The 27,451-nt window shown below is 42.6% G+C and overlaps 1 protein-coding gene across 1 annotated transcript in view; it reads right to left on the bottom strand.

Annotated features, from left to right (window-relative positions):
- Positions 1–17,634: 17,634 nt before the first annotated feature.
- LOC140199731 (lebercilin-like protein) overlaps positions 17,635–27,451 on the bottom strand; it is a 58,033-nt gene continuing 48,216 nt past the window's right edge. Inside the window, exons 7-8 of the mRNA XM_072262208.1 lie at positions 27,280–27,382; positions 17,635–18,440 (exon numbers count right to left, since the gene is read on the bottom strand). Coding sequence (XP_072118309.1) covers positions 17,635–18,440; positions 27,280–27,382 — 909 coding nt within the window. The remainder of the gene's footprint in view (positions 18,441–27,279; positions 27,383–27,451) is intronic.

Below are 27,451 nucleotides of genomic sequence, written 5' to 3'. Positions count from 1 at the left end.
TGAGCAGACCGGGGATGAGCACACAACCTTGTGGTGTACCTGTGCTGATGGAAACTGTGGAGAAGATGTTGTTGCCAATCTGAACGGACTGGGGTCTGCAAATGAGGAAATCAAGGATCCAATAGCACAAGGAGGTATTGAGGCAAAAGTCTCGAAGCTTACTGATCAATTTTGACGATAGTTTTGAATGCCAAGCTGTAGTCAATAAAGAGCATCCTGATGAATGCATCTTTGCTGTCTGTATGTTCCAAGGTTGAGTGAAAAGCCAATGAGGTGGCAGCTGCTGTGGACCTTATGCGCCAGTAGGCAAACTGGAGCGGATCCAAGTCGCTGCTCAGGCAGGAGTTTATACATTTCATCACCAACCTCTCAAAACACTTCATCACAGTGGACATAAGTTCTGCTGGACATTCTTCTTAGATACTGGTGTAAGTGAAGCCCGTTTGAAGAGGGTGGGTACCTCAGACTGCCGAAGCTAGAGGTTAAAGATCTCCGTTGAGCATCACAGGTCTTTGGTACTCTGAGCTGGATGCTTTTCATGGGCTCACCCTCTCGAAGGATGCTCGCATGTCGGCCTCAGAGGCTGAAATTGTTGGGGACTGTGGAAGTTTTGTGATGCTTCCTCCATGTTTTGACAAGTCTGATAGAATAACATTGCACCATTTAAGCAGGGCTATTTACCAGTGATAAATTCCTCTTTTTAGCTTTGGAATCTTACTGCCTTTACAACCGTACAGCTTTAAAGGGCAATCCAGGCAGAGCTGAGTATTCCTTTTAAGAGAATGTAGGCTACAGATATGTGATTAAGTCTGCCTCTGCACCAGTATAATAGGACATTGTAATGTGTGTGCTTTAAATACCAATGTTGCAACTACGCAGCATTTTTATTGCTGCCCACTTTGTCAGACCAGTGTCCTTCCTGCTTCAATGCCATTTTAATTAAACTGATTGAACTTTAAGGATAGGTTTAATTACTTTCCCCACCCTTAACAAAATTTACTGTATTTTTGCTTATTCCATTCTTGGGATCTATAGTTTTGAACAAAATTAATAACTAAACAAGATCTCCAGTTGGGTACAAAAGGAAGGCAGCATCCTTCATCCATTGAACATGTGTTTGCTGCTCCAAATTCTTGCAGGTCGTGTCCTATCTTCCACCGCCCCCAGCCCCTTATTTTGGCAAACCGTCATGCCTTGTATTGAGCCTCTAGGTTGAAAACAATTAACGGAAAAAGCTGAAATAAGTTTATGTATTAACAAACTCGCTGGACAGAAGAGAAGAAAAATTGTACTTTTTCATGTTTTGAATGAACTGAAGATTAGCAATCATTTTCCTTAGATCTTCTTTTGAACATTGGCCTTTGTGTATAATTTTTCATTGATTCTATTGTGTTTCCTTGTTGAGCTGTGAATGCCCACAAGAAGATAAATCTCGGGGTTGTATATGGTGACATACTGATAATAAATATACTTTGAACTTTGAACTATATTTCTGCTACTGATATTAAACACTGTGTGGTGTGATGTGTGCTATTGACCACCTTCAACAGTATTGACACCCTGTCTTAAAGGTGCCCCACTCCATATCTTCATTTTATCCTTCACCCCATTTGCTGTAATAACAAAAACTAAAAACAGTACTTTTGAATACTCTGCCACATGCCAGTAAATCCAGGAATAAAATAATAGGCCAGATTAATGTGCTGCTGCAGATGGCAAGGATTTAGGTTCTTGGAACATTGGAACCCTCTTCTGTATAAGAGGGACGGTTTGCAAGTGAACCAGCAGCTGACCGATACCCTAGTGGGGAAATTTGCTTTTGCCAAAGTGGAGGGTTTAAACTAGAACAACACATGTAAAATGTTGGTGGAAATCAGCATGTCCGACATCATCTATGGAAGGAAATAAACAATCGACGTTTCGGGCTGAGACCCTTCTTCAAAACTGGAAAGGAAGAGCCAGAACAAAAAGGTAGGAGGAGGGGATGGAGTACACGATGGAGGGTAATAGATGAGTCCAGGTGAGTGGTGGTGGGTCGGGGGGGGGATGATGTGCAAAGTTGGGAGGTGATGGGTGGAAGAGGCAAAGGGCTGAAGTAAAAGGAATCTAAATGAAGAGTCAGTGGAATAAGCAGAAGCTGAGGAACAAAAGGGAGGTGATGGGTGGGGAAGGGAAGGTGTGAGGGGGCTACGAAGAATGAGGGATAACTAAGTGGTGGGGTGGGGGGAGGGTTACTGGAAGCTAGAGAATTTAAAGTTGATATCATCAGGTTGGACCCCTTCTCTCCCCTTCCCCTGTCCTTTTTCATCCTCCCTCCCCCACCCACCTACATCTTTCAAAGGCTCCATGAGATTTGTCAAACATCAGAGGGTATTCTTATCTTTGACAAATCTAATGGAACTTTTGGAAGATGAAATTAGCACGGTAAACTGCTGGATGAAGTTTATCTGGATTTAAAAATGGCAGATGCTAAGATGCCACACAGTTGGCTATTACAGATGTATGGACTAATGTGTTGGGGGTTACATTCACATGAATGGAGGATTTGTTCAAAGACAGAAAGCAAAAAAGGTGCTTTAAAGCAGTGTAGCACTTTGCCCCCGAGGATTTTTTGAAAAAGTTGCCAAACAATAGTGATCTTCTAGTTCAGGCAAGTTTCTACTTCCAGTACTTGTGTGTTTGGAAAATGGCATGATCTAATAAAAACTGCTGGAATTTAATACAGTTGCCAGCACTTGAACTCACAGCTGTGACATTGGAATTCCGGTTCTTAAAACGAATGCATGTAACACACACGCCATCATAATAATTTGTCATCATTTCCATACTGGCAGAGAGGGAGTCAGGAGAGGCAAGGGAGCTGGACGAATTTCAGAAGAAAATATTCACACAGGCTCCCTTGGGCCAGAAATGGCTTGGGCAAGATCTCTGAAAAGAAGTTGATGGTAGAGATGAGTTTTTGGGGTTAACACCACATAATACGTTGCACATTTTACAGATGCACTGTTGAAAATGTTCTGCCTGGTTGCATCATGTCCTGTGAAAGTTGTTCCAATATTGCAATGCACAGGAACACAAGAGGTTCAAAGTTCAAAGTACATTTTCATATCTAAGTATATATACATTATACAACCTTGAGATTCATCTTCTTAGAGGCAGCCACAAAACAAGAAACCCAAAAGAGCCCATATAAAAAAAGGAACAATATTTACCCAAAGTGCAGAGAAAGAAAAAAAACAAATCATGCAAATAATAAAAGCAAGCAAATAGCATTTAGAACTAGGGTTGCCAACTTTCTCACTCCCTAATAAGGGACAAAAGTAGCAGTCAAATACGGGACACTTATGTTTACCCCAAGAAAGACTACCATGACCATGAAGCCTTGCGCGGGCACCTGTGCGTGTATGCGTGACGTGCGCATGCATGTACGTGCCAATTTTTTTCTACAAATCGGTTTTGGCTTAATCTTCCCAATTCTGATACACTGTACATGCATTATTTCTACTTTATATAGCCTGGTGTATTTATCATATCATTCCTGCTTTTACGATATGTTAGTGTTATTTTAGATTTTATGTGTTATTGGTATGATTTGGTAGGTAATTTTTTGGGTCTGGGAATGCTCAAAAATTTTTCCTATATAAATTAATGGTAATTGCTTCTGCGCTTTATGCCATTTCGGCACAAAAGGTTTCATAGGAACGCTCTAACTTAGCAGGGGAAATACGGGACAAGGGCAGTCCTGTATGGGACAAACCAATTTAGTCCAATATACAGGATGTCCCGGCTAATATGGGACAGTTGGCAACCCCATTTAGAACAAAAGTGAGTCCTCAGACACAAAGCCCTCAGCCCGAGCCGAAGCTCATCACATTGCAGATTAAATGTCGTGGAGCCTGGAACAGGCCCACAGCCTCAGCCCAAATGCAGCAAAAAAGCAGAGTGAACATTGTCAAACAGCAAAAAGAACCAGCCCAACCCTTGCTTTTGTTCCCGACAGCCTGCCTTTTCAATTTACTGGCCTGCTGTTGAAATTGTCCAAACAATGGGTCGTTGCTCTTCTCTCTAGAACCTGGGCCCTGTCGCATCAAAACACTCTAGGCCTAGACCACATGCCACGTTTTGGCCCTTTCCCGACCATTCCAAATCGTCCCTGTCAAGTCAAACTAGAGTTTCTAGAAAGTATTGGGACCTAGAGGCAAAAGAAAATAAAATTTAAAAGTAATAGCAAGAATCCACTGATAGACCGGATGGAACCCGCTGCCTGAGTGCTGCTTCTGCCCGCAACATCAGGAGGACCCGGCAGCATCACTGCGGCAGTCCGGGAGCAGTGTTGGAATCTGCAGTAAGGTGCTGAGTTTTAACTAACTTTAGAGACTATTTCATGGAAAAGAGCACTGCTGCAACTGCGTTTTGGGTTAGCGCTATTTCACGTCACAGGGATCATCGCACACAGGGAAATGGAGTGAGACTTAAGAAGAGCTCGAGAACCTTCGGGAAGGGTCTCCCGGTTTGAAAACTTAACGGTCTATTAGGGAACTGTGAGGCGCAGGTTGGAATCCATCTACAAAATCCGCAGAGGTAGCCAGTTTTTCACCTAATGACTTATGACTAATAACTAATGACTTGTCTTATGACATATGACTAATGACTAGTGTCTAAGCGACTAGTGTCTCATGACTAGTGACTAACGGCTAATGGCTAATGGTTGCTGGAACTAATGGAACTATCAAACTGCCGCACTTGAGAAAAATAAAAGGAGGAAAAAGGAAAAGTTGTTTGGCCATTGAGTGGAATCCAGTTAAAAAACCCTCGGGCAGACGCATTCAATCCCTTTCAAGTGGGGAAGCTGCACATGTTCAAGGAAGAAAAAGAAATCTGACTTGACAGTGAAAAAACTGGTTGACCGGGAAACTGGAGGACCAGGAAACAGAAATCTGGGAGTTTTGAGCTGGAACAGCAGGAGCAATAACCTGGAATCCTGAAAAAGGAAGAAAATCAAGATAAGATAAAACAACATCAAAGCATCTTACCTTCTCACCTATGGACAGCCTGCAGAGGAAATCAAACATGGCTGATCAAGCTATTGGGAAATCAGTTGAGCAGCTCAAGGTAGAGAAACGATAGCAAGAAGATTATTATCTCGTCTGGTCAACAGTATTACAAGGACCTATGAAGAGATGTCTGAAGAGGAGCTCAGAGTCAGTTTCAATAAACTCACAATAGAAGCCGAGAAATTCATGAAAACCAATGATGATGTGGAGTCCGGACTCATTGCAGACCTGGAGGTGGAGCTGAACACAGAGGAAGTAGCTGTGTTAACCAAACAGCAAAAAGTTGACCTGGCAAAGACAGCAAATGAGTGTGAGTTGAAACTAAAGGAGGTCAGAAGCCTAATCCAGGAGACTCTTTGGACCAACTTTGGAAATATTGAATTGCTCACAGCACTACAAGCAGCAGAGGGTGAATGTAAAGATGTCACTGCTGTACAACTCGATGGCCACCAGGAGGTGTATGACTTCATGCTTAACCACCTGCAAGGACTGGTAAGGACAGCGAAGGAGGTGCATGGTTGGTGGAAACGATGGATCCTGCCAAGGGATCAGAAGGACCTTCAGAGTCACCTAAAGGTGCTCGAACTCCACATCCCCAAGTTGGTTTCCAAGAAGGGCCACTTCATACAGGCAAGGAGAAAGGAGGATGCTGAAAGACTAATACCAACGGCGTTGGGCTTTTCCTCCAATTTTCCCACGCCAGCCATCAGATTGAAACCGACGGCCCTTCCCAAGTTTACTGGCAGCAAATGTGATTTTCACAGGTGGAGAAAGGACTGGGAAGCACTCCAGAGGCAGGAAGAGCCAACCGGTTCAAGATAGGTGAAAAAAGTTCAACTGCTGGACAGTCTTGACGACAAAATCAGAAGAGATCTTTGCCTCACTACTTATAACACTGCAGATGACACCTTCAGTGTTCTAGAAAACCGCTATGGAAATCAAATGTGCATTGCTATTGAAATAGTTGAAGAGTTACAGAAAATGCCAGCTGTCAGAAATCATCAGTCACGGAAAATAGTGGAATTAATTCAAGCTGTGGAGAAGGCACTTCAAGACTTGAGTGACCTTGGAGACATGGGTGCTATCAAAAATCCACTGGTGACAAGATCAATTGAAAGTAAACTTCCAGAAACTCTCAAAAAGGAATGGCTGGTCTATGTCGCTGACAGGAGGAATGCTGTGGCACCAGATAATCGGTTTGACAGTCTGCGGTGATGGAAGGAAGCTCTACTTTTGCAAACAGTTTCGAGCGCTAAAGCTACCAGAGAAAAATGCTGCAGTAAGAAAGTTGGGGGCATGCAAGAGGTGTCTCGAGGTTCATGATGACAGTTCATACTGCAAACCCGCCTATCTGTGTAAAAACCAAGACTGCAAGGATGAGCATACACCTGAGCATCATTACTATCTGTGCCCCAATGCTGAAATAAAGAAAAGCAATGCAGGTCAGAAAAAGAGCAGATTTGGTCCAGAGGAAGATAAAGGCAGGAAGAAATATACAGAGGATCAAGAGGAGTTCTTCAGCAAACTTTCACCAGAATTGGCCAAACAATGTCACGATGTATTTTCAAACACTGCATCCAGAGCCTTCAGATCTGTGAAAGATAAACCGGGCCTTCTGGTGGAAAGTGGATTGCAAGAGCTGCCAGTGATTATGATGCTTCTCGAGGTCACAGCTAATGCTGGACAAAAAATCAGGGCGTTAATTGACTTGGCTTCAGACATAATTATATAACCCACAAGTCTGCAAGCAGACTGAACCTCAGAAGTGAGGAAATCACTCTTGTCATCCATGGAGTTGTGGGGGATGAAGGTTCAGGTGGAGACAAAGTGGTACCTTCTAAAAATCAGAGTAAACACTCCCAAGGCCACTCTCAAATCACACCAATTAGTTTGTTATGGACTAGACAGCATTGAAAATGTCCACAAATATGTGACACCGAAGCAACTGCAGAAGTTCTTCCCAGACATACTGCTTGGTGAACTTGTGAAACCCAGAGAAATAAATTTACTCATAAGCCATAGAGAAGGTCAGCTAGCGCCTCAGAGAACCAGAGCTGTTGGAGACCTCGTGCTGTGGGACGGACCACTGGAGAAGACGGTCGGAGAAGCACACCCTGATCACTTTGAGGAGCTGTCTGTGTCAGCCCACATGTCCAAAACACATTTTGCAAGGTCAATGAGAGTGGCTGCTGTAAAGTATGAGGAGCTCACCAGCAGAGTCCCAGAGCAACTTCCACCAAACAAACAGGATGGCATCAAGCTCCAGGAGTCAGGTAATTCAAGCACCAACCGGGACTTCCTAGAGTGGTGGAAGTGGGATAGTATTGGTGCAACATACGAGCCAAAATGCGGGGGTTGCCGCTGTGGAAACTGCCAGCCCAGCGGCAAAGGAATGATTCTTGCTGAGGAGAGGGAACTTGAAGTTGTAAGAAGAGGCCTCACCTATGTCACAGGTGACCGCCACAGCAAGGAACCACATTGGCACGCCAGATCTCCTTGGTTAGAAGATCCAGCTTCCTCACCAAACAATAAAAGAACAGTTGAGGCTACAATTCTCAGGACGGAAAAGCAACTAGCCAAAGAACCTGAGTGGAAAGCTGAAGTGCATGACATGGTCGATCGAAGGGCTGCAATGAAATTGTCCAAAGACATGGTCATCAACTGGAATGGGCCAGTCTGGTACATAAGTCACCTTATTGCTCCGAACCCGCACTCTGTCACGACCCCAGTGAGACTCGTGTGGAACAGCAGCCAAAAGTTCAAAGGCATGAGCTTGAACGACCTGCTAATGAAAGGTCCAGATATCCTCAACCAGATTCGCACTGTCCTACTCAGATTCAGGGGTGGAGTATACGCTGCTCTGGGTGACATAAAAAAGATGTACAATTCGGGTTGGTTGGAAGACCGAGAAGTGCACCTGCATAGATTCCTCTGGCGAGACTCCGAGGATGAGGAGCTGGGGGAATATTCAATCACAAAAGTGAACATCGGAGAAATGTGAGAAACTGCTAACCTCCCTTCTTTCACCCACCTCAAAGAGGAGCGGCAGGTGCTCCAACACGACAGCTATGTTGATGATATTCTCACATCCCACAACAACCTTGACCAGCTGGAATCCATCACAGCAAACGTGAAGCAGATCCTGAAGGCCGGAGGTTTCGAGTTCAAGCCTTGGGTCTTTTCTGGGCAAAGTGGGAGGAAAGAGTGCAATTACAAGCTGGAGAAGTCCAAGGCAGAAACCATGGTCTTGCCAAACGAAATGCGCGATGATGACAACAAGGCACTTGGCCTGGGCTATATAGTAAAGGAGAACAAGCTCCATGTCATGATTGCAATCAATTTCTCGAAGAGAAAGAAAAAAATTAGACTTGGCCAAGACCTTCTACAAGAGCAAATCAGAGACCAGACGCCAAACCCCCTGACATGAAGAGAACTGCTCAGCCAAGTATCAGGGCTGTATGACCCAGTTGGCCTGGTAACTCCTGCTAAGCAGGAGGGAGCTATTCTGGTACAAAGGCTGTTCCAAGAGGCAAAGGGTGAAAAGTGTCCAGTCAAAGACACATGGGACATAGCACTATCAGATGGCCCTGGGGAGGATGCAATCAAGCTCTTCGAGGAGTACGTCAACTTAGCAAGGTAAAGTTCACCAGGGCACTGACTCCCCCATGCTTCACTGAGGAACCCTGGGCAATCACGTTCTCTGATGGAAACAAGCACACCTATGGAGCAGTGATGTACCTAAGGTGGAACTCGGACCAGGGCTCAATCGTCAGGCTGGTGGAATCTAAAGCCAAATTATCTCCCTTGGATCACAAAGGTGATGCTGTCAAAGCAGAGATTTGTGGAGCAGTTTTTGCCTGACGCCTGAGAAAGTACTTTGAGCTGCATAGCCAAATCCAAGTTTGGAGGTGGTACCATTTCATTGATAGCCAAACAGTCCTTGGTGCAGTACAGCGAGAAAGCTATGGCTATCAAACATTCTTTGCAAATAGGATCGGATAGATTCAAAACAGCACAGGGATCCAGGACTGGCGGTGGACTCCTGGTCCGCAAAATATCACTGATGTAATCACTAGAGGAGCCAGACCTCAAGACCTGGATGAAGACTCAGAGTGACAAAATGGGCCAAAGTTTTCGAGTTTGTCAGTGAATGAGTGGCTGATGAAAACAGCCAAAGAACTAGCAGCCACTGCCAGGGAAAGCATCAACAAGTTGCAAAAGAAGGCATTTGTGGCTGCTTTGACAAGGGCCAAGGCAAAGAAACAAGAACCAGCACAAAAACAGTACCAGGTCAAAACAGAACAATGGAGGCCGCCTGCAGCGTCAGCCATCCAAAGCCTTGTGGACATCAAGTGGTTCAGTGTTCTAACTCGACTAGTCAAAACAGCTATAACAATAACCACATAACAATTACAGCACGGAAACAGGCCATCTCGGCCCTTCGAGTCCATGCCGAATGCTCACTGGATCCTCAACTTCCTTATCAGGAGACCAAGTCAGTGTTGATCAGTAATAACATCTCCTTCTCACTAACAATCAACATAAGCACTTCTCAAGAATACATACTTAGCCCACTGCTCTGCTCTCTCTCTGCACACAAAACTGTGTGGCTAGGCACAGCTCCAACACCTTCTATAACTTCCCTGATGACACCATTATTGATGAAGAAGCATACATGAGTGAGATACACTAAGTGGCCACTTTATTAAGTATACCTGAACAACTGCCTGTTAATGCAAATATCTAATCAGCCAAACACGTAGCAGCAACCCAATGCATAAAAGCCTGCAGAGCTGGTCAAAAGTTCTGAAGTTGTTCAGACCAAACATCAGAATAGCCTGTCCATGAAGCAAGAATTCAATATTGTGGATGAATTCCAATTTCTTTCAATTTCAATTATCACATCATAGGGTGGCAAATTCTTAAAAATTAAACTGTCTAATTGTTACTGAAAACTGCTGATAGAAGTTAGCAGAAACATTGCTCAGGAGAAAATGCCACGGTCAATCCAGTGGGAAAAACCAAAATAAAACATTCACTCACAAAATGCTGGAGGAACTCAGCAGGCCAGGCAGCAACCACGAAAAAAAGCACAGTCAACGGTTCAGGCCGAAACCCCTCGGCAGGACTGGAGAAAAAAGCTGAGTAGATTTGAAAGATGGGGGGAGGGAAGAGAGAAACACCAGGCAATAGGTGGAACTTGGAGGGGGAAAGAGGAAGCAAAGAGCTAGGAAGTTGATTGGTGAAAGAGACAGAAGGCCATGGAAGAAAGAAGGGAGTGTGGAGGAGTACCACAGGGAGGCGACGGGCGGGCAAGGAGACAGCACAAGAGAGGGACAAGGGGGACAGGAAACGGCGAAGGGGGGGGATGGAGGGGTGGAGGGGTGGAGGCACCACCGGAAGCCCGAGAAACCAATGTTCATGCCATCAGGTTGGAGGCTACCCAAACAGTGCAAGGTGTTGTTCCTCCAACCCAAGTCCTACGTGTGGCCTTTTCCTGACAGTGAAGGAAGCCATGGATATCCATGGCAAGAACATCGACCTCTCAAACTTCCAGCAATGCCCCAACCACCACCCCCCACCCCCCATCCCTCCCCCATGCCACCTCCCCGCCCGCCCACCACCCCCCTCCGGCGCTCCTCCACCACCCCCACCCCCATGACCCACACCAGAGTCCATCACAAAAACCTCTCCACTCAGCTTTCTCTAGAATCTTCTCCCAATTCCACTATCCCAATCTGGAGAGCAGCAAAAAAGTTCATTGGACAAAATCAAGCTGTGGACAGTCCAAAGTGAGAAGCAGTTTCTTTTGGCAGAAGTCATCTCAGTAAGGGAACGAGAAGATGCTCTAAGAGACATTTTTCTAGCAGCACAAGAGGGCGCAACCTTCCCAAGTACCACTACAGACAGGCTGGTAGTCTACAAAAACCAAGACTCTGGGCAGTTGGTTTATAACCATATAACCATATAACAATTACAGCACAGAAACAGGCCATCTCGGCCCTTCTAGTCCATGCCAAACGCTTACTCTCACCTAGTCCCACCGACCTGCACTCAGCCCATAACCCTCCTTTCCTTTCCTGTTCATATAGCTATCCAATTTTACTTTAAATGACAATATTGAACCTGCTTCAACCACTTCTGCCGGAAGCTCGTTCCACACAGCTACCACTCTCTGAGTAAAGAAGTTCCCTCTCATATTACCACTAAACTTTTGCTCTTTAACTCTCAACTCATGTCCTCTTGTTTGAATCTTCCCCACTCTCAATGGACGAAGCCTATCCACATCAACTCTATCTATCCCCCTCATAATTTTAAATACCTCTATTAAGTCCCCCCTCAACCTTCTACACTCCGAAGAATAAAGACCCAACTTGTTCAACCTTTCTCTGTAACTTAGGTGCTGAACTCCAGGTAACATTCTAGTAAATCTTCTCTGTACTCTTTCTATTTTGTTGACATCTTTCCTATAATTCGGTGACAAGAACTGTACACAATACTCCAAATTTGGCCTTACCAATGCCTTGTACAATTTTAACATTACATCCCAACTCCTATACTCAATGCTCTGAATTATAAAGGCTAGCATACCAAAAGCTTTCTTCACCACCCTATCCACATGAGATTCCACCTTCAGGGAACTATGCACCAATATTCCTAGATCCCTCTGTTCTACTGCATTCTTCAATGCTCTACCATCTACCAGGTTAGCCCTATTTTGATCAGTCCTACCAAAATGTAGCACCTCACATTTATCAGCATTAAACTCCAACTGCCATCTTTCAGCCCACTCTTCTAACTGGCCTAAATATCTCTTCAAGCTTTGAAAACCTACTTCATTATCCACAACGCCACCTAACTTAGTATCATCTGCATACTTACTCATCCAATTTACCACCCCATCATCCAGATCATTAATGTATATGACAAACAACATTGGACCCAGTACAGATCCCTGAGGCACACCACTAGTCACCGGCCTCCAATCTGACAAACAGTTATCCTCCACTACTCTCTGGCGTCTCCCATCCAGCCACTGCTGAATCCATTTTACTAATTCAATATTAATACCTAACGATTGAACCTTCCTGACTAACCTTCCGTGTGGAACCTTGTCAAAGGCCTTACTGAAGTCTATATAGACAACATCCATTGCTTTACCCTCATCAACTTTCCTAGTAACCTCTTCAAAAAATTCAATAAGATTTATCAAACATGACCTTCCACGCACAAATCCATGTTCACTATTCCTAACCAGACCCTGTCTATCCAGATGATTATATATACCACCTCTAAGAATACTTTCCATCAATTTACCCACCATTGACGTCAAACTCACAGGCCGATAATTGCTAGGTTTATTCTTAGAACCCTTTTTAAACAATGGAACAACATGAGCAATATGCCAATCCTCCGGCACCATCCCCGTTTCTAATGACATTTAAAATATTTCTGTCAGAGCCCCTGCTATTTCTAGACTAATTTCCTTCAAGGTCCTAGGACCCGGAGACTTGTCCACTTTTATATTCCTTAAAAGCACCAGTACTTCCTCTTCTTTAATCATCATAGCTTCCATAACTTCCCGACCTGTTTCCCATACCTTACACAATTTACAAACTGCAATATCCTTCTCCTTAGTGAATACCGAAGAAAAGAAATTGTTCAAAATCTCCCCCATCTCTTTTGGTTCCACACATAGCTGTCCACTCTGATTCTCGAAGGGACCAATTTCATCCCTCACTATCCTTTTGCTATTAATGTAACTGTAGAAACCCTTTGGATTTATTTTCATCTTACTTGCCAAAGTAACCTCGTATCTTCTTTCAGCTTTTCTAATTTCTTTCTTAAGATTCTTTTTACATTCTTTATATTCCTCGAACACCTCATTTACTCCATGCTGCCTATATTTATTGTAGATATCTCTCTTATTCCAAACCAAGTTTCTAATATCCCTTGAAAACCATGGCTCTCTCAAACTTTTAACCTTTCCTTTCAATCTATCAGGAACATAAAGATTCTGTACCCTCAAAATTTCATCTTTAAATGACCTCCATTTCTCTGTTACATTCTTTCCATAAAACAATTTGTCCCAATCCACTCCTTCTAAATCCTTTTGGATCTCCTCAAAGTTAGCCTTTCTCCAATCAAAAATCTCAACCCTGGGTCCAGACCTATCCTTCTCCATAATTATATTGAAACAAATGGCATTGTGATCACTGGATCCAAAGTCCTCCCCAACACATACCTCCGTCACCTGACGTATCTCATTCCCTAACAGGAGATCCAACACTGCCCCTTCTCTGGTTGGTACTTCTATGTATTGCTGCAAAAAACTATCCTGCACACATTTTACAAACTTCAGACCATCCAGCCCTTTTACAGTATGGGCTTCCCAGTCTGTGTGTGGAAAATTAAAATCTCCCACAATCACAACCTGGTGCTTATTTTCTCCTCCACTTCCCGCTCCCCCATTAAGTGGTCTATAATACACCCCTATAAGTGTTACTACACCTTGCCCATTCCTCAATTCCACCCGAATAGCCTCCCTAGAGGCTATTTGCAGTGGCCGAGTGCAAATCTTCAAAGAAGATCAAGTTGGTGTCCCCATCTTGCCCTATGATGCCTGGGTGTCCACACTGTTAACTCAGGAGGCCCACAGTGAGAGTCATGATGAGTGGCCGGAACCTTGCTCAAGATGAGAAGAAAGGCATGGGTCCTAAGGGGAAGGAAAATTGCCCAAAAAGTTGTTGATGGCTGCATGCTCTACAGGAAGGTAAAAGCAAGGAAATGTCAACAAGTAATGGGTGACTTGCAGCCAGAAAGAACTGAACCTGCTGCACCATTACAGTTCACAACGGTGGACCTCTTCAGACCCTACCAAGTAAAAGATGACGTCAAGAAAAGAGTAACACTGAAAGTCTGGGGAGTGGTCTTTTACTGCATGGCCAGCAGAGCCATCCACACAGAGTTGGTAAACACCCTATCAACCGAAGGATTCCTGATGGCCTATCAAATGTTCACAGCAATCAGGGGACATTCAAGAAAGATCTGGTCAGATCCAGGCACCAATTTCATTGGAGCAAAACCAGTCTTGGAGGAGCTGTACAGATTCTTGGATGGCCTGAATGAAGCAGGCCTGCAGGAGACCGCGGCAAAAAATGGAACGGAGTGGATGTGGAAAATCCATCCACCTGATTCTCCACACAGAAATGGTGCTGCAGAAGCCGCTGTACGCATTGTAAAGAGAGCACTCCAGAGTCTTGGGAAGGAGTCTGGGCTCAGTTACAGTGAGTTCCAGACAACTCTTCACATAGCAGCCAACCTTGCCAATGAGCGCCCAATTGACACCAGGCTACAGAGCTGGGAAGACTGTATTCAGTATGTCACACCCAACACTCTTCTACTCGGTCAAGCATCTCAAAGCGGGGATTTCAAAATCTTTCACTTTTCCAGCTGCCCCTACAAAGGACCCCGAGCAATGCAGTCAGAGGTGACCAAGTTCAGGAGGTGCTGGAGCCAACTCGCTGGTCCTAATTTGTTTGTCAGGAGCAAGTGGCATACTGCACAGAGGAATGCCACTGTTGGGAACATCGTCTGGTTAGGCGACCAAAATGAACTGAGAGGACATTTCAAGCTTGGCAGAGTCGTCAATACTAACCCAGACAGCAAAGGCATCGTGAGGGACCTCAACGTCAGGATCTTCCCAAGCTATAGTGTTCCTGGGAAAAAAGCTCTGAAAGTAACAATAAGGCATCCAATCTCTGATGGGAAAAAAGACAGGATCCAAGCCACCATCCTTCACAGGGACGTCAGGCGGCTGGTTGTCTTACTACCTGCTGAGGAACAGATGGTAAGTCAACAATATATGGTAAGAACACCGAACTGGGACCACCAAGTTTGCCTTTGAAGCTGGTGATCTCCCCAGTGTTTCCATGGGAAGATCTAGTAGGAGGTGTCAAGTCAAACTAGAGTTTCTAGAAAGTATTGGGACCTAGAAGCAAAAGAAAATAAAATTTAAAAGTAATAGGAAGAATCCACTGACAGACCGGATGGAACCCGCTGCCTGAGCGCTGCTTCTGCCCGGAACATCGGGAGGACCCGGCAGCATCACAGCGGCAGTCTGGGAACAGCATTGGAATCTGCGGTGAGATGCTGAATTTTAAATAACTTGAGAGACTGTTTCATGGAAGAGAGCACTGCTGTCACTGCGTTTTGGGTTAGCGCTATTTCACGTCACGGGGGTCATCGCGCACAGGCGCTTCTGGAAAATGGCGCGAAGTTTAAGAAGAGCTCGAGAACCTTCGGGAAGGGTCGCCCGGTTTGAAAACATAACAGTCTATGAGGGAGCGGAGAGGTGCGGGTCGAATCCGTCTACAAAGTCCGCAGAGGTAGCCAGTTTTTCACCTAATGACTTATGACTAATAACGTCTTATGACTAATGACTAGTGTCTTAGCGACTAGTGTCTTATGACTAGTGACTAAAGGCTAATGGCTAATGGTTGATGGAACAAATGGAACTATCAAACTGCCGCACTTGCGAAAAATAAAAGGGGGAAAAAGGAAAAGTTGTTTGGTCATTGAGTGGAATTCAGTTAAAAAACCCTCGTGCAGATGCATTCAATCCCTTTCAAGTGGGGAAGCTGCACATGTTCGAAGAACAAAAAAATCCGACTTGACAGTCCCAGCGCTTGGATCGACTAAGCCTCACCCTCGGTTTAAGTGGAATCTCCTCCATTCCGAATTTACCCCGCTCCACACGCCCCGACTCTTGTCTTGACCTCTGTCCAATTACTCCTCGAACATGCCTCGACCTCGCTCCGACTTTGTATCACACTCACGCTTTGACCCTTGACTCAGCCCTGCCTTCGCACACCTCTTCATTGTTTGCAGTAATCATTTACTGTACTCAAATTTTTCTTTACAGGAATAGTTATTAATGAAGTATTTAGTTGTATTTATTGCTTTGAAAACAGCCAGTAAGATGTCACTTGCCCTCAGCAACACCATCTTAAACTGCAACTGCAGAGGTTAATCGAAGCAGCCTGGTCCACCACAAGCACAGTGACAGCATCTACAGGAGGAACCATGTCAAGAATATGGCATCGATCATCAAGTATTCTCACCATCCGGGTCATGCCATCTTTTTGCTTCTAAATGCCCCACACGACCAGGTTCAAGAACAGCTACCATCAGGTTTTTGAATTGACCTTCACAACCTTAACCCCACAACAATGAAAACAAAGGAACACCAGTTTACTCTGGCTAGATTTCTATTCATCCCATTGAAAGCAGTTATTCTGCAATTCTCTAATTTTATTGCAGAGTGGGCAACAGACACAAAATGCTGGAGGAACTCAGCAGGCCAGGCAACATCTATGGAAAAAGAGTACAGTTGATGTTTTGGGCTGAAACCCTTCGGCAGAATTGGAGAATAAAGCTGAGGAGTAGATTTAAAAGGTGCGGGGAGGAATGAAATAAAGAGCTGGGAAGTTGATTGATGAGATGAGGTGAGAGAGGTACGTTTTTCTATTGATGCTGCCGGGCTTGCTAAGCTCCTCCAGCAGTTTGTGTGTGTTGCTCGGATTTCCAGCATCTGCAGATTTTCTCTTGTTTGCAGAGTGGTCAATATCCTTTTCCGCAGCAATCATTGTATCATTAGGTTTTGTATACAGGTAGCTATCTCTTAGATGTTTGTCCAATGATGTTTTCTCCAAATGATCTGGTTCATTTTACAGAATTATATCCTAACATGCTGCCTTCCTTGTAGAACCAGAAATGAACAGATTTAAGAGGATCTGTTCAGGAATTTAGAAATTTAGGAACCCCTCCATCTTTGTTTCTTTTGTAATTGTTTGGGTAAAAAAAATCCCTCATTCTTCTATTGCTTTTGTTCCTATCAATAATTTCCCTGCAAATTTGCTCCCAATATTTCTCCCCCCCCCACCCCCCAGTTCATGAACTATATACTGAACCTGGAAGTCATAGAGTCACAGAAAAGCACAGCCCAGATATGGGTCATTCTACCCCTCTAGTCCTAGACCCATTTAAACTACTTACTTCCATCTACCTGCACTAGGACCATAGCTCTCCATACCCTTACCATCAATGTACCTATCCAAACTTCTCTTAAACGTTGAAATCAACCTCGTATGCACCACTTGTGCTGGCAGCTCATTCCTCACCCTCATGACCCTCTGAATGAAGAAGTTTCCTCTCATGTTCCCCTTAAACTTTTCACAGTTCACCCTTAACCCATGACCTTTAGGGTAAATTCATTTTTGTTATTTCTTAACTCTAACTCTAATTGGATAGATTTTTCTGGGACATCTCTCTCCAACATTGCATTGTTCTCCTTTATCAGAAACACCACTCTTCCTCCTTTTTTCCTATCACTATCTTTAACATTATTGATATTTAGAGCTTATTCCTGCTCTTTTTAAATCAGGTACCTATCTTGTGTTGTTAACCACGTAATGGTAATGACAACTGTTGTTTTCAGGGGAAAACATTAAAAAAATTGAGTAATCTGAACTTCAACAGATATAAATTTAATAGAAATTAGCAAACAGAAATTTTACTTTTATTTATTTAATGACTGTATAACAAGCTTATCACTTTCATCTGTGGATGATTCCAACATCCTTCCAGGCAGCAAGTCAGGATCCAGAAAATTCAATCTGTTTTGATTGGTAACCTGAATTTGACTTGACTGTTTATTTCTCTGTAGTTGCTTTAGTTTCTCAGAGGCTTTAGCTTCACTGTCCTTAGAGGTTTTACTTTCTAAAGAGTCGCCTGATTGAAATAATGTTTCTATGAAGCTGTTTTTCTTGTCATTCCTTGAAAGTGATGGAAAACAGTTCTCAGGTTTTGCACTTTGTCCATCCCCTATGTGTTGCCTCAGTTCATTCACTTGACTGCAAAACTTCCCAAAGGATGGCTCATAACTCCTGAATGAAGAGCCCAGATCCAGCAACTCCTCATTTTCCGACCTTTCTTGTCGTCTTTTGCTGTTATTTTGGCCCACGCACGATAGTTTGTAGACAGGAAGCCCTTTGTGGAGATTTTCAGTTTGCTCTGTGAACCTGTAACGTCTTCTGAGCCTAGAAGGAGTTTTATTGGAGCTGTCAGTCAATGGAAAGGCCTCATCTGCTTCCTTGATTATATCATCTAGTGGTGATTCATCTCCGTCTGTCTCAGCTTTTTGCTGTTCTCTTTCCTTCATCGACGTGGTCTCCTCCTGATCTCTGAATTCTTTACTCTCAAGGGCTTCCTTCAAAATTTGGGCAGCTCGCTCTTTCTCCTGTTTTTCTCTTTTTTCCTTTTCCAGGTTTTCCAAGATATCTTTCTCGACCATCTCTTTCCATCTCTTCTCTGCCTGCTCATATTCTAATGAGAAGGAGGGGAAAAACATAAATTAATTCACATATGTAAGTGAATAGTTAAGGTTTTTGGCATCTGTAATATTTAAGTATCGACAACTTAAGGACACCTGGTGGCCAAATATGCAAGAGAAAGGTTCCTGTAATTTTATTGGGGTAATATAGATATATAACTAGTGGTGGTTCCTCAGGGGTCTGTGTTGGGATCAATTCTTTTTACCTTGTATGTCAATGATATGGGATGATGGAATTGATGGCTTTGTTGCAAGGTTTGTAGACAATATGAAGATAGGTGGAGGGGCAAATGGCATTGAGGAAATAGGGAGGCTACATAAGGATTTAAACAGATTAGGAGAATGGGCATTGAAATGGCAAATGGAATACAGTGTCAGGAAGTGTATGGTCATCCACTTTGGTAAAAGAAGGAAAAGGGTTGACTAAATCGAAAGAAAGTATAACAATCTGAGGTGCTAAGGGACTTGGGAGTCCTTGTGCAGGATTCCCTAAAGGTTAATTTGCAGGTTGAGTCTGTGGTGAGGAAAGTAAATGCGTTTCATTTCAAGAGGACTAGAATATAAAAGCAAGGATGTAATATTGATACTTTATAAAGCCCTGGTGAGGCCTCACTTGGTGTACTGTGTGCAGTTTTCGACCCCTTATCTTAGAAAGGATGTGCTGAAACTGGAGAGGGTTCAAAGGAGGTTCACGAAAATGATTCCAGGATTAAATGGCGTGTCATATGAAGAGCATTTGATGGCTCTGGTCCTGTATTCACTGGAATTTAGAAGAATGAGGGCTGATCTAATTGAAACCTATTGAATGGTGAAAGGCTTTGATAAAGTGGATGTAGAGAGGATGTTTCCTATGGTGCGAGTGTTTAAGACCAGAGAACACAGCCTCAAATTAGAGGGGTGTCCTTTTAGAATGGAGATGAGGAGGAATTTCTTTAGCCAGAGAGTGGTGAATCTGTGGAATTTGTTGCCACAAGCAGCTGTGGAGGCCAGGTCTTTATCTATATTTAAGGCAGAAGTTGATAGATTCTTGATTAGTCAGGGCATGAAGGGATATGGGGAGAAGGCAGGAGATTGGAGCTGAAAGGAAAATAGATCAGCCATGATGAGCAGACTCGATGGGCCAAATGGCCTGATTTTGCTCCGATATCTGATGGTCTTATACCTATTACTTCAAAAATGTAATTTAATTGGAATAAAAAATAAACACTGAAGAAAACTGTGCAAAAACCTTTTACATTTATGGTTGTCACACTCAGTAATGTAAAAAAAAGTTTTAAGAAAATGAACAAATGTAGCCCATGTACTTTTGTGGTCCTGTTGGGGTGATACTCTGATTTTATTGTTCAAGGGCCTTTCCCACCCAATGTCGTCCCTCCATGTGCTGCAGCAGAAGGAGTCCATACTGGGGCCCTTCCCACATAGATGCAATGATACTTGTTATTATTGAAATTTGGAGCAGGTGTAAGCCACTCCACAGCACTGCTACCCAATTCTGTACCACTGTACAGTTGGACCATAGGTACACCAGTATCACTTATATGTTAGCTCCAAATTCTTAGTTGCAATTTCTTACCTTTCAACTGAACTTGTCTTCACAAACTTTTGTATTAGTTGGGGAAGAAGATTCTAAAAAAGCATCACTCACCATGTCTAAAACTGCTTTTTGATTTCATGCCTAATGGCCTTCTCTAACTTGAACACCCAACATCTCCTGTATTCTATAATTGTCCATCAGAGAAAATATTTTCTCTGAAGTACACAATGTAAGTAGATTCTGAAATGGACCATGATTGGATGTTCAAGGACAAACTAATGCATATACATTATTGAGTTGGTTTATCATTTTAAGGGTCATATTGGATCATTGTTTTATTTTCTAACTTCAAGAGAATACAGATCAAGTTCATGAAGTATTGCTTCTAATTTAGATGTATACACCCCGATATAGGTAGCAGGGTGGAGATAGGTCTCTACTAAAGGAGGTGTAACGTGCTCCTTCCCTCCGCTAGCCTGCTGGTTTCTTTGGACAAGGTGTAGCACCTGCTTAGCGCCCCAGTCACCGTCATGTGAAGTTATGGGAGCAGGTGGTGGATGGTCGTATGAGCAGCTGATACATAACACAAGTCCTGGTTATGCGACCACTGACACCAGGCAGGCAATCTCCGAAGAGTATTTATAAGGGATTAGACACTACCCAGAAGAAGGCAACGGCAAACCACTTCTGTAGAAAAATTTGCCATAATCATGGCCGTGAGTTCATGATCACCCACATCATGACACGACACATAATGATGATGAGGACACCCTGGTAATCCTTAGTGTACCCTGTCAAGCTTAATATATCTTTCCTAATGTTGTGCCCAAACTTGTCTCATAAATCCCTGAGGTAAAGGATACATTCAGAAACTTCTCTGAATGATGTACCCATAGGAAGATTTGGTTGATGGGATAGGCAAAGAGAGAGAAGTAGCAGAGGCAGCTGAATGGTTGATCTCAGTTTTAAAGAGAAGCTAAACCATGAGCTCCCACTGCTTATAGTTGGAGGTGAGATGGAGGAGAAGGTTAACCAAGTTGGAAAATATGGTTGGTACTGAAGTGGGGAAACCAGCAATTATCATTATATTCTGGAATATCTCAGAGTTTCAAGCAGTTTGATCAGAGTTAGTTAACTTAAGCAAAGATGCTGTGGTTTAACCAGACTTGGAAATTAAATGTTTTAAAAAATGATACATGATAAGCCTTCAAGTTTCTATTTGCTCAACTGAGTAAAGTACTGGGGGTGGATCAGCCGGGCTGCAGAGGAGAGTGAGTTTTACAGGGACAGCAGTAGCTCAGGTGGAGATTGAGCACAGTGGCAACTCCATACATTTGGAAGCAGTTGGAAGCCAAACACTCAGCAGTTAACAATTTGAAAATGTTGCTAAAAGGTGGAAAACTTTTCAAGAAACAGACATTTAAGGAATGGGGTTGAATGTGAGTGGAGAGGGATATAAGTAACTAGTTTGAGATGGCTTTATTTGTGATTGAGATGATGGAATAAGAGAGAATGTGAAAAATTACAGTCTTAAGAGGTTGCTGCAGCTGTGTATAGAGAAGTTGTGTGAAGACCCAAGTTAATGGATAATTGGATGACAGAGAAGAGAGAACAAAAATGAGTTGCTGACATTACATGTAAGCTAATTTTCAATTATCGTCATATTATTGATGTAATCATCTACAAGTTATATTTGGCAATAGACTTGGTCATGTGAACTGATGTTTTGGAGGAAAAGGTAGAGACACTATTGATCAATTGGGCAAATGCACCAGATGGCACTGGCATGTTATTTCATGCTTGTTAATTATTGCTATTTATTTATGTCTGCATTTGCACAGTTTATTTACAGCAAACAGCTCCTGATGTTTACAGTTAATGTTCGATAGATTTGCTAAGTATGCCCGCAGAAAAAGAACCTCAGGGTTGTATGTGGTGACATGTATGTATTCTGATAATAAATTTTACTTTGAACTTTGAAATGAGACAAAGAGGATAAACATATCTGCACAGTGGAGGCATGCCCCTTGTCCCGGGTGGTAATCCTCATCCATTCCTCAATGGTTGATTAATCATCATAAACATTGGCACAATTATATGGAATGTTTCTTGTTAGAAAAACTTGCAGCTCATATTCTCGGATCCTGGTAACTGTACTTGGGCAGTTAGCCCTGATCTGTTACACAAACGGGACTGATTGTTTTGCAACTGCCAAAATGTTCCCAGCCTGATTTGTATCCATTGCACTGATCGGGTCTAACTCAATGGCAGAAGAGGGAGGCCAAGGCAAAGCTGGGAGCTAGAGTGGGTGCATGGACCCAACAGACTGAAGGAAAATCTGAGGCAAAAATACTGAGGGTAACTTTAATCTGCGAAACAGCTTTCCAGCTGAAGTTCTTGCCACGCTGCTCCTTCGTGGTATCGGCCTATGTCACCTGAATTCAGGTGAACGTAGCTCTATCAATATTATTTCAGCAGCCAGGAACAAGAAAGCAGTTGATAAGGCTGGACATTTATCTAGCACAAGCTTAAAAAGAGGCAACAGGAGATTTTAAATTCCAATTCTATACAATGATCTTTAATTATTTCATAAATACTTGTTGATTTTGGATGTCGGTTTTCCTAGTGTCAGGTAGAGATTCAGAGCCTGATATCCTTGCATTATATCCACAATTATATATGAGGAGTCTATGATTGATACAAGATGTGACTGATATCTTCAGTGTACTGAATGTTAAATTTGTAAAAAATAAACATAAATATTTGATTTTTGATGTTTCCCTGCTCCCCTGAAGGAGTAGAATTTCTACCTAATCATGGTTGGTCAAATGTTGGAAACCCTCCAAATGTATCACCAAGGTGACCATACCTTTCCCTTGAACCTGAGCAAGAAATGTCACAAAAGGCAACGTGTAGAAGGGAAATGTCGCAAACGGCAAGCACATGAGGCCATGTGTAGAAGAAGGGAAAGCAGACCCTCATGTCCACAGGGTAAGAAGTGTCAGGACAGGAAGCTGAGTAATTATGATGGTCGGGCAAAAGTCTAACTCAATGGCAGAAGAGGGAGGCCAAGGCAAAGCTGGGAGCTAGAGTGGGTGCATGGACCCAACAGACTGAAGGAAAGGGAAAGGAGCAGCATCAATCATTATCCATGCCCTCTTCTGACCTCACTGAAACCTTTATTTTCATCAACCTGGAGGGACTGTGGAATACTTTCCCCAAAGTCGGCTACCCGCAGAAATATACTGCTTAACATTTGCTTCAAGAGGGCATCTGAGTCATGATCCTAAACAATGGGTCGATAACAAAAGAACCAATCTCAATTTTCTCACAAGATGACAACACCAAGCAGACAGGAGAAGACTGAAGCTTATACTCAGTGACTGTTTGAATGTTCCCATATTCTCACATGCTTATGATTCCCTGCCCCATGACTGTGTCCAGAAGAAAACAGGATGGATGGAGAACATCAAATGCCTACAGAAGCAATGAAAAGACCATCTCATAAATTACCCACCCTCCTACCCTGTTAAATTCATTCCGCCCCACCTGTGGAAGAACTAGGATCAATAAAGCACTCATAAACAAGAGAAGATCTGCAGATGCTGGAAATCCAAGCTGGAGGAACTCAGCATGCCAGGCAGCATCTATGGAAAAGAGTACAGTTGATGTTTCAGGCTGAGACACTTCAGCAGGACTGGAGAAAAGTAGCTGAGTAGATTTAAAAGGTGGGAGAAGATGAAGGAGAAACACCATGTGATAGGTGAAACCTGAAGGGGAAGGGATGAAATAAAGAGCTGGGAAGTTGATTGGTGAAGGAGATACAGGGCTGAGGAAGGGGGAATCTGACAGAAAGCCATGAAAGAAAGAAACGTGGGGAGGAGCACCAGAGGGAGGTGATGGGCGGGCAAGGAGATAAGGTGAGAGAGGGAAAAGGGGATGGGGAATGGTGAAGGAGTGGGGGAGGGGGGCATTAACGGAAATTCAAGAAATCGATATTCATGCCATCAGGTTGGAGGCTACCTAGACGGATATAAGGTGTTCCTCCAACCTGAGTGTGGCCTCATCACGACAGTGGAGGAGGCCGTGGATACACGTATCGGAATGGGAATGGGAGGTGGAATTAAAATGAGTGGTCACTATTTCTTTTTGAAACCACTATTTCTTTTGTAGGCATCCTCCCTAAGAAAATATGGCCTTAAAGAATTGCTTTAGGATATCTAAATGGAGTGATAAAGGTGAATTAATTTTTTGTCTTCACTTTCATTCTTCTCTCCTCTCTCCAATATTAAAATAGTTACCCATAATATGTAGTATCAATACATTTTAATTATCTGAATAGGAGGGGTATGGAGGGCTATGATCCAGATGCAGGTTGATGGAACTAGGCAAAATAATAGATTGGTGCAGAATAGATGGGCTGAAGGGCCTGTTTCTGTGCTGTGGTGCCCTATAACTTTTTATTATTCTACCTATGTACCCATTCTTATAGCCTGATTATTATTGGGTTAATATATTTTGCAATTATAAAGCCAATCCTAAAGACTAATGTATTCCTACCACCTAAAATGCATTCAGCAAGAAGGAGTCAGGCACTTGTGAACAGCTGTTAGACTTGAAAGATTGCTAATAAGCCCCCACACCACCCCTGCAAAATTAACCACTAGTAATAATAGACAATAAATGTATGTAATGTACAGAAGAACAGCAATTAGTGTCTACAGCAGCTTCTGTCTGCTTTTAAATGGGCAAATGACTTCAGGTTCAATTGTCCAGTAATTTCATAGGAAGACCGGTCTTCTTTAAATGAAAACATTTTTCTATTCATAACTCCGACTAATGATTTGAACTTACTGGTAAAGCACAGCCGATAACACAGAAGATGCAATGGCTCTAATATATTTTAAAATATTTAAAGAGAAGCATTAACTAAAAATGCCATTGAGATATATTCACTAATATAGGATCTGAACTGTAAAGGTTAACAATTTGTAATTTTCCATGTATTAACATTAGATTGCGAGGTACAAATTAATAGCATTTACAGTTACTACAAATTGTGTGTTCTTGTCTGTTTATTTTTGTTGAGTACTGTCCTTGGTAAATTGGATAATGGAATTTTTCTCCACTGATATTGCTCTCCATCTCACACCAGTTCCTTTTATTTCCCTGCAGTGAAGTAGTTTGCCCCTGTTTGGCTTCTCTCTCATGATCATTAGTGATACAATGAAAATCCCGTATGAAAGTTTCTGGGAATGAATGTTCTATGGTGCAACCTTCCTGAATTCAATTCTTAAAAAAATGTAAGCAACACACTCAAAAAATGCGGGTGAATGCAGCAGGCCAGGCAGCATCTATACGAAGAGGTACAGTCGACGTTTTGGGTCGAGACCCTTAAAAAATGTAATTGTTTCCCATGTTATTTCCTATAACTGCTTTCAGTGTAATCAGAATCAGAAACAGGGTTCATATCACAGGCCATGTTGTGAAATTTGTTAACATAGTGACCAGCAGTACATGATAATAGAGAGAGAAAAAAGCTGTGAATTGCAGTAAGCGTGTGTCCAGTTACTATAAAAAGTATTCCCCCCACCCCCCCGGGAAGTTTTCCTGTTTCATTGTTCTGCAATGTTGAATCGCAGTGAATTTAATTTGGCGTTTTTTGACACTGATCTTTCGTATCAAAGTGAAAACAGATCTCTACAAAGTGATCTAAATTAATTACAAATATAAAACACAAAATAATGGATTGCATAAGTATTCATCCCCTTCAAGTCAGTATTTAGTAGATGCACCTTTGGCAGCAATTACAGCCTTGAGACTGTGTGGATAGGCCTTCATCATCTTTGTACAACTGGACACTACAATTTTTCCCCATTCTTCTTTACAAAACTGCTCAAGGTCTGTCAGATTGCATGGGGATCATGAGTGAACAGCCTTTTTCAAGTCCAGCCACAAATTCTCAATTGGATTGCAGTCTGGACTCTGATTTGGCCACATTAACTTTGTTGTTTCTAAGTCATTCCTGTGTAACTTTGGCCTTATGCTTAGGAGCATTGTCTTGCTGGAAAATGAATCTTCTCCTGACTCGCAATTCTCTTACAGACTGCATCAGGTTTTCCTCCAACATTTCCCTGTATTTTGCTGCATTCATTTTACCCTCTACCCTTACAAACCTTCCAGGGCCTGCTGCAGTGTATGCCAAACATAATGTCTAATCTGATAGCCCAGAAAGCTCAATTTTGGTTTCATCAGACCATAAAACATTTTTCCAGATGACTTCAGAGTCTCCCACATGTCTTCTGGCAAATTCTAGTCGCGATTTCATGTGAGTTTTTTTTCAATGGTGGCTTTCTCTTTGCCACTGTCTCATAAAGCTGTGATTGGTGAAAAACCTGGGCAACAGTTGTATGCGCAGTCTCCCATCTCAGCCACTGAAGCTTGTAACTCCTCCACAGTTGTCATACGTCTCTTGGTGGTCTCCTTCACTAATCCCGTTCTTGCACAGTCATTCAGTTTTTGAGGATGGCCTATTCTAGGCAGATTTACAGCTGTGCCATATTCTTTCTCTTTCTTGACGAATGACTTAACTATACTCCAAGGGATATTCAATGACTTGGAAACTTTCTTGTATTCATTTCCTAACTTGAACTTTTCAATAACCTTTTCGCAGAGTTGCTTGGAGTGTTCTTTTGTCTTCATGGTGATTTTGCCAGGATAATGACTCACCAGCAGTTGGACCTTACAGATACAGGAGTAATTTTACTACAATCTTTACACAGGTGTAATTTTACTATACATGTCTCCAAAAACAGATCTCCATTTAACCAAATTATGTGACTTCTAAAACCAATTGGCTGCACCAATGATGATTTGGTATGTTATATTACAGGGGGTGAATACTTATGCAATAAATTATTTTGTGTTGTATATTTGTAATTAATTTAGATCACTTTGTGGAGATCTGTTTTCACTTTGACACAAAAGAGTCTTTTTTTGTTGATCAATGTCAGAAAAGCCAAATTAAATCCACTGTTATTCAATGTTGTGAAACAATAAAACATGAAAACGTCCAAGGGGGGTGAATACTTTCTAAAGGCACTGTGTATACTTACTGTCATTTGCAATTTTCTAATATAAAGCTCTTATATTACCGGCCAATTTTACAACTCTCTGCATTTACTTTGATCCTGTGCAATAGCTCTCCCCCCATACCAGACGATGATGCACTTATACAGTTAGTGAGTATAAGTGTAAATGAGTAAGAACCATTCAACATTAAAATGGACCAGATTTACCTTTTCTTAATTTCACTGCCTCAGATTCTGTTTCATTGTCGTCCTTTATGAGTTGTCTAATTGATCCTTTGTCTTCATCGTCGACATCTCTCAGAGCCTCCTTCTGTTACAGGAATACATCATCCAAACGTCAATAGAGCCACATTACATCTGATAATAATAAAAATGCAAA

The sequence above is a fragment of the Mobula birostris genome, chromosome 6 (genome assembly GCF_030028105.1).
Source record: "Mobula birostris isolate sMobBir1 chromosome 6, sMobBir1.hap1, whole genome shotgun sequence".
Classification (NCBI taxonomy): domain Eukaryota; kingdom Metazoa; phylum Chordata; class Chondrichthyes; order Myliobatiformes; family Myliobatidae; genus Mobula; species Mobula birostris.
The sequence above is the reverse complement of the archived record's forward strand: the minus strand, read 5'-3'. Positions and strand labels throughout refer to the sequence as shown.